Consider the following 8,600-nt stretch of genomic DNA (forward strand, 5'->3'; position numbering starts at 1 on the left):
ATTTGGTAACAATTTGGCAACGTAAACTTGAGTTTGAATGAACATCATAGGTAATATATATATTTATACTGTACATTAGGGTGCACAAAAAATCGATTTACATCCGAATTGCGATACTTAGTCATCCCGATTCTGACTTAAAAAATCGATAACAAAAAAACAAATACAAAAAAAATTCTAAGAATCCATTTTTATAGGCCATCTCCATGCAACCAGAAGAACCTTTTCTAACCTGGAACCTGTTTTGAAAAATATTATAATGGGCCCGCTGCCTTGGACTTCACAGTTTATTATGGGCCTGCTGCAATGCAAGCAGCCCATTATATTGACACTTGGACATTATAGTACCCTATTATGGGCCTGCTGCAATGCAAGCAGCCCATTATATTGTTGCTTTGACATTGTAGTACCCTGTTATGGGCCTGCTGCGATGCAAGCAGACCATTATATTATTGCTTGGACTTCACAGTTTATTTTGGGCCTGCTGTAATGCAAGCAGCCCGTTATAATATTGCTTTGACATCAGAGCTTATTATGGGCCTGCTGGACAGCAAGCAGCCCATTATATTATTGCTTGGACGTCACAGTTTATTTTGGGCCTGCTGCGAAGCGAGCGCCCATTCACAAATAATACATTGCGAGAATCAGTTTCAATGGAACTGTCACTCCAGTAGTTGTAAGGTGCGCAAAGATTCACACTCCTACTGTATATACAGTATAGGGTACTGCTCCGTTTTTCCTGGAAATTGATGATGGTGATGAAGTTCTTTCTAAAGTAAAAAAAAAAAAAAAGGGAATTTTTAAGCACTGTATTCTAATTAGTTGTCTATAAAATGATAAAATGTGAATTCCTACTTTATTACTAATACCATTGAATTTTTATGAATAATTACTAGGGATGTCCGATAATGGCTTTTTGCCGATATCCGATATTCCGATATTGTCCAACTATTCAATTACCGATACCGATATCAACCGATATCGATATATACAGTCGTGGAATTAACACATTATTATGCCTAATTTGGACAACCAGGTATGGTGAGGATAAGGTACTTTTAAAAAAAATTAATAAAATAAAATAAGATAAATAAATTAAAAACATTTTCTTGAATAAAAAAGAAAGTAAAACAATATAAAAACAGCTACATAGAAACTAGTAATTATTGAAAATTAGTAAAACTAACTGTTAAAGGTTAGTACTATTAGTGTGTGTATATATATACTGTATAAGCACGCACAATCATGTGTGCTTACGGACTGTATCCCTTGCAGACTGTATTGATATATATTGATATATAATGTAGGAACCAGAATATTAATAACAGAAAGAAACAACCTTTTTGTGTGAATGAGTGTCGGGTAGGGAGGTTTTTTGGGTTGGTGCACTAATTGTAAGTGTATCTTGTGTTTTTTAATGTTGATTTAATAAAAAAAAATTTAAAAAAAACCGATACCGATAATTTCCAATATTACATTTTAACGCATTTATCAGCCGATAATATCTGCAGGCCGATATTATCGGACATCTCTAATAATTACTTATTATTTTACTGTCTGCACACGTCATGAGGTGCATATTACTCCAGGCCGTTCAACTATGCTACAACCCCCACTAATATGCTGGCAAAGCATGAATGGGGTCATATATTTTTCTTAGCCAGATACATGGATGCCCCGTTTGGATGTTGATATTGGATATCGGTCCGATACCTGCAAAAAAAGCAAGTATCAGATTATGTACCTAAAATGTCTGTCTTGTAGCGCCGTTTACTTGTGCAAATCTTGACAGCCAGTTTACATCTAAACGTCTTAAATATAATAAAAGTATGTTTAATTTGTGTTGATATCATATCAGATACCAGTATCAGCCAATACTCACAGCTCCAATATTGGTATTGTATTAAAAGTTGAAAGCTGAATGTCCTCCAATAAACACACAAGGTTGGTCTTTTCTGCTGTTTTAGTCACGTCATTTACATAAGGTAAACATGCTACCACGAGCGAGCAGCTACACAACAGCTAAGCACACGATAGCACGCAAGCTAGACATACGGAATAAGTGTCCTTCATTGAACAATATTGCAGTGTAAAGCAGCACACTTGTCAATATAGACAAGTATCAAATATTTATAGTTGCATATTACTTACACATACAAAGTCTTAAAAGCACAAGTGTATTAGAAAGTATCCGGTAACAAAAGTGTCCGCATCATCGTCATAAGCTTAACTTAATGAATTATTGTGGCCAAAAGAAACAATTACCACTCCACTTCAACTTAATGACAGCATAAGTCCATTCCAGACGGTTAATAACAAATAGGTTAGTGTTTTCCATACCTACCATTGATCTGTGTTTGACTACTTTCACTTGACCAAACCTTTTCTAATTTGGGATTCGTGTTGATATCGTATCGGCCAATACTCAAGGCTCCATTATGCTTTTGGCTGAAAAAGTTGTATCGGTACACCCCTAGTTAGTGATAAAAGCAGTGTTTTCAAAAGCAGAACAGGAATATAGCAACAACTCACTTGTATTTATATCAGTTCTTGTTTTGGAGGTCTCTCAAAAGCAACTTCAATATTTACTCCAGTTTGACTTCTCTCTTTTGTCTCGTCGCTTTTTTCTGTGTGTGCACGCAGCAAATTGTTGACCGCCATGAACGCCATTCATTTCAGTTCATCTTCTAACTGTGACAAACCAAGACATTTGTTTGTGTAATCACTTCTTTTAAACCTCTATTGGTCAAATATGCCAGCTGTTGGAGGTGTTCTTATATGGTTTGTTTAAAATGAGAGCAGTTTTAGTTGCTCATACGTGCAGACGTCAATAACTGAGCGCAGAAGAGGAAGAGAAGCAGCAGTTAGGGATAACTGAGTTACAGATTTACTTCCCCTGCTGACCACCTCAGAGCAGATAGTCCAACACTCGATAGTCCCCAAGCCCACACACTAACACACACACACTTGACTCGGGGTGACGTGCTAATGTACTGTGAGCTGCCAAATCAGCTTTAAAAGGCACTAAGGGACGTTTAGAGGTTAAGCTTTTTTATTGGTTTGTTTGTATTCCTCTGTTTGTTTTCTAAAGACTATTAGAATATTGTCAAAACTGTATCTGTATATACATGCATTTATTAATTTTAGAATTATTTTTTTTAGGTTTTACTTCACAATTAAGTTATGTTTACAATGCTAGCATAAAATCATGTTTTTTAAATGAAAATAGTTGCACTTTCATGGTTTTTCTTGTACTTTTCTATATGAATTAAGGCTCCATGTAGACTAGTAACCAGGGATGGGGCCGACCCCATCCAGTATCGTACCACAGTAATTAGGGATGTAACATTGAGCAGTGTAATGATAAACATACAAAATATGTATATAACATATGTATGTGGCAATTGGGACTAGAAAAGGAGTCAAAGTAAAAAAACTTAGCAGCATTTGGATTGACTTTTTAAAATTGTATATAAATATATATGCGTGTGTGTATATATTTACTGTATATATATACTTAAAATTTATAAAACATGTTTTAAATATATACACACATATAAAACATAGATGAAGTATAAATAAATATATAATGTATATAAATTCATATGTATATAAATATATATGTATATACATCTATATGTATGCATGTGTGTGCGTGTGTATATATATATATATATATATATATATATATATATATATATATATATATATATATATATATATATATATATATATATATATATATATATATATATATATATATATATATATATATATATACAGGGTTTCCCACACATTCATTTATTTGTGGCGGCCCGCCACGAAAGAATTACGTCCGCCACAAATAAAATTAAAACATTTTTTTTTTTTAATAATTTTTTTTTTTTTTTTTTTTTTTGTCCTGTCCAGCTTCTCAGGCAAATCATATAGTTGATGTAGATGCCCATATAGGCTGTTCAGATTTACTTTACAAAAGAGAAGTGTAGGATACTTCTCTTGTTGCCTTATTTGTATTTGACCACTACTGTTTTCTGTTTATTTGTTACTGACTGTGGCAGGACACCTCTGCCTCTGTTTCACTTTATGTTGCTGGTAAATAATATGATTGTAGTAGTAGGCTAAAGTTAAATTATTTAGTAAGCACTAATTAAAAGGGCAGAGCTTTAAGAGACATTTTAGCTTTTATATTTTATAAGATATATTTTTTGTAAGAACCACAATTAATAAATATATTTCAGTGAATAACTTATTGTTCAAATCTGTATATAAATATGTACATAAAGTGTTGTAATTATATTGTAAAATGGATGGATGGACGGACGTTTAAAACAAAACTGTTATTATTAATTAGTAAGTATAAATTTTTTGAGCCTTTTTAGAGAAAATCATATCATTGTAGTCAATTATGCAAATTACTTGATGATGTCATGGTGACCACGCCCATAGCCACGCCAAAAGCCACACCCCCACCACCACAGGTATCTTGGCATTTATGGGAAAACACTGATATATATATATATATATATATATATATATATATATATATATATATATATATATATATATATATATATATATATATATATATATATATATATATATATATATATATATATATATATATATCTGCTTATATATATATGTATGTATATATATGTATGATTATTATAATTTTTATTATATTTTTTTTCATTTTTATTTGGATTCACTTTTTGGATGAATTATTCTAAAGAGTAGTACACTCACCAGGTATGGTAGTGCAATTTCCTACTCATATTCTTATTATGTCCTAATTTTTATTGTCGTTTTATTTATACTTTTTGTATTCAGGAATGCATTTTATTCCTACTTATTATTTGTGTATTTTTTTCTATGATGTTTAAAATGCTACATATTTGTTTAGGTGAGGGAAAATTCAAACTAGTGATGTCACTGCCAAAGCACGGAAATATGGCACCGCCCTATGGAATGTTTACAATGAAAACACAACAAAAAATACAATTATAGCCAATATTTCAGAAACATTCCCACCTGTAGATTGTTTAAAAAAACAGTTAAATATAACCTCACTACTGTATAATAACGAGCCAGTCTTTTGAATGACTCTTAGAAAGGAATGACTACTCAATATAAATCCCAAGTCTACTGTCAATGTGTGACATTACAACTAAACCACTGTTTAAAAAAACAACACAGCATTCAGACACATCCAAAACTGCGTGCAAGATGACCTCTTAATGCATAAACCTCATGATTTGACGACTTGTCATATTTTAATCCAACGTTGTTGTTGAGGAAAATTATCATAGGTCCTCTTTAACCATCCTTTAAAGAGTCATAAAAAGTGGCTTGGCTCAGATGATGCGCATTGTTATCATTATTACATTAAAAAACAAGTTTAAAATGTTTTTTAGTACAATAATAAGTAAGTTACCTTAAAATATGAAGTTAATTTTTCTATCACCCTGTACATAAAATCAATATAGTAATGCTAAAAGAAACAAAGGTTATCCACATTCATGTATTGGGATGGGAAGTGTACAAATGTGGGTCGGTGCATCCCTACTGGTAACAATATTATTTGTAGTATATCATATTTAAGAAAAAACGTTGGCGTCTCCAAAATAAGTGAGTTTTTTTCACAAAGAGGAGACATTTTTCTATTGTTTTTGTCCGTTCTGTACATTCAAACCCTGCAAAAGAGTGCATTTGCAATACAAACATGATTTCAAATGAAAAAGAACGCTGAACAGAATGTGTTTGCCAAGCGCCACTTGTTTTATTGATGAGTCACATATGGCGTCAGATTAAATGTATTCGATGAAACACACTTACGGTGTTTTTATCCCTGTGCTTTTTCTTTGTGTTTCCACCTTGCGTTACGTACTCCTACATACTGCATTGGAGAACAGAAATACATCCTACATATGAAGAGGATTACATTACATTCTAGTTAGTACATGTTCCGAAGCCTTGGTCAAATGCACGTTCTATCAGTGATCACAACAAATAATCATGACGAAAATTGCGAATTAAGTATAAAAAAAAAAGTTTTGCGTTTGTGAGCGTGTTGAACCTTCTACTGTTCCTGAGACACAAAAGGCATATTATTTTGTACCTGATTACACATACTCACCAGTATGAAGATATTAGGATGAAGGGATTATGCCCAGTCCACAAAGTCTGTATTCTTGCAACATGTCGTTTCTATAAGCGTGGTCTTTTATGGGCAGGTTAGCATCACATGCGCGTGAGACGAGCTGGAGAAGACTTTTTGGCATCACTTCCTGGAGAGTTATAGTCGCCGACACGTGATCATTTCTTCTTCTGCTCTTTGGAGCTATCCAGTAAGTCTTGGTTGCCCTTCAGGAAGCGCAGGATCTTCTCGATCGTGGCCTCCTGATATTCATGGGACCACCTGTGTCGAGAAATAAGTATTCAGGCAAGATAGAAGCAGGATGTTGTGGCATCAATTTTAACAGTCCTCATGTGATTTTATATATATATGTATATATATATACACTACCGTTCAAAAGTTTGGGGTCACCCAAACAATTTTGTAGAATAGCCTTCATTTCTAAGAACAAAAATAGACTGTCGAGTTTCAGATGAAAGTTCTCTTTTTCTGGCCATTTTGAGCGTTTAAGGCAAGGCAAGGCAAGGCAACTTTATTTGTATAGCGCTTTTCATACACAAGGCAGACTCAAAGTGCTTCACAGACAACAAAGTGAAATGAAAGAAAATAAAAGCAAAATTAAAATGCAGACAATAAAAATAAAAACAGTGCAGACGTTAAAAGTTAAAAGATTAAAAGATTTAGCTGAAAGCTAAGGTGAACATAAAAGTCTTCAGTCTAGTTTTAAAAGTAGTGAGAGTTGGGGAGAGTCTGACATCTTCAGGAAGTTTATTCCAGCTATGTGTTGCATAGTGACTGAATGATGATCTCCCTTGATTTGAGTTTACTCTTGGAACCGCTAACAGATTGGTCTCAGAAGATCTTAGTGATCTAGAGGGCGTATATAGTGGGAGCATATCAGTGATATACTTGGGCCCTAGACCATGTAGTGATTTATATGTGAGCAGGAGGATTTTGAAATCTATTCTCTGATGTACAGGGAGCCAATGTAAGGATTTAAGAATTGGTGTAATGTGCTCACATTTTTTGGTCTTTGTTAGAACTCTAGCAGCAGCGTTCTGAACAAGCTGTAGCTGCCTGACAGTTTTTTTGGGAAGACCTGCAAGGAGACCATTACAATAGTCTAGCCTACTGGTAATAAAGGCATGTACAAGTTTTTCTAAGTCTTGAGCTGACATGAGCCCTCTAAGTCTTTTTACATTTTTGAGGTGATAGTAGGCCGATTTTGTTACTGATTTGATGTGACTGTCGAAATGTAAATCAGAATCTAAAATAACCCCAAGATTTCTGGCTTTATTTGAGGTTTTCAGGGACAGTGATTGAAGGTGTTGGATGACTTTAAACCTTTCTTTTTTAGCACCAAAAACAATTATCTCAGTTTTATCTTCATTTAGTTGTAGGAAATTTTGGCACATCCAGTGTTTGACTTGCTCAATGCACTGGCACAGAAGATCTATGGGACGATAGTCATTTGGTGATAGCGCTACATAGATTTGGGTGTCATCGGCATAGCAATGATGGTCAATGTTATTATTTTGCATGATTTGTCCTAGTGGGAGCATATAGATGTTAAATAAAGTCGGCCCCAAGATTGAACCTTGGGGGACTCCACATGTTACGTTGGTTGGTTCTGATACAAAGTCACCAATGGAAACAAAATAGTTCCTATCTTGTAGATATGACTTGAACCAGCTTAAAACTGTGCCTGAGATCCCCACCCAGTTTTCCAACCTGTCCAAAAGTATTGAGTGGTCGACAGTGTCAAATGCAGCACTGAGGTCCAAAAGCATTAATACTGAAGTTTTGCCAGAGTCTGTGTTTAGACGGATGTCATTTATAACTTTAAGAAGGGCCGTCTCTGTGCTATGAAGAGGTCGAAATCCTGACTGGAAGTTGTTGTGGCAGCCAGTAGAAGCCAAGAAGTGATTTAGTTGTTGGAGGACAACTTTCTCAATTATTTTACTTATGAATGGTAGATTTGAAATTGGTCTGTAGTTGTTGATAACAGAGGCATCTAGGCTCTGCTTTTTTAGAAGAGGTTTAATGACTGCAGTTTTGAAAGCCTTCGGGAAATTGCCCGATTTAATAGAATTATTAACTATTTGCAAGATGTCTGTTGATAGGCAGTCAAAAACATTCTTAAAGAAGTTGGTAGGTAAAACATCAAGGCAGCAGGTGGATGACTTTAGAGCTGTCACCGTTTCCACTAGAGTTTTAGAGTCTATGGCATTAAAGCTTGCCATCATTGCTGTGTTACTTTTGCCTAAATGGGGTGGTGATCCAACTTTTTTACTTGAGATATTGATGGTGCGTCTGATGCCTTCAATTTTATCAGTATAAAAGAATGCAAAGTCATTGCATTTCTGCGTGGAATGGAGTTCGGCTGGTATTTGTGTTGGGGGTTTAGTCAGTCTGTCAACGATTGTGAATAGGGTTTTGGCCTTATTTGTGTTGCTGTTTATGA

At 34.4% G+C, this 8,600-nt stretch overlaps 2 protein-coding genes across 2 annotated transcripts in view; one reads left to right on the top strand and one right to left on the bottom strand.

Moving 5' to 3' along the window:
* slc46a1 (solute carrier family 46 member 1) overlaps positions 1 to 8,600 on the top strand; it is a 28,403-nt gene that overhangs the window by 10,680 nt on the left and 9,123 nt on the right. The gene's annotated exons all lie outside the window — the stretch shown is intronic.
* sarm1 (sterile alpha and TIR motif containing 1) overlaps positions 5,760 to 8,600 on the bottom strand; it is a 17,236-nt gene continuing 14,395 nt past the window's right edge. Inside the window, exon 8 of the mRNA XM_062068100.1 lies at positions 5,760 to 6,418. Coding sequence (XP_061924084.1) covers positions 6,316 to 6,418 — 103 coding nt within the window. The 3' untranslated portion in view covers positions 5,760 to 6,315. The remainder of the gene's footprint in view (positions 6,419 to 8,600) is intronic.

Source organism: Entelurus aequoreus, linkage group LG13 (genome assembly GCF_033978785.1).
Source record: "Entelurus aequoreus isolate RoL-2023_Sb linkage group LG13, RoL_Eaeq_v1.1, whole genome shotgun sequence".
Classification (NCBI taxonomy): Eukaryota; Metazoa; Chordata; class Actinopteri; order Syngnathiformes; family Syngnathidae; genus Entelurus; species Entelurus aequoreus.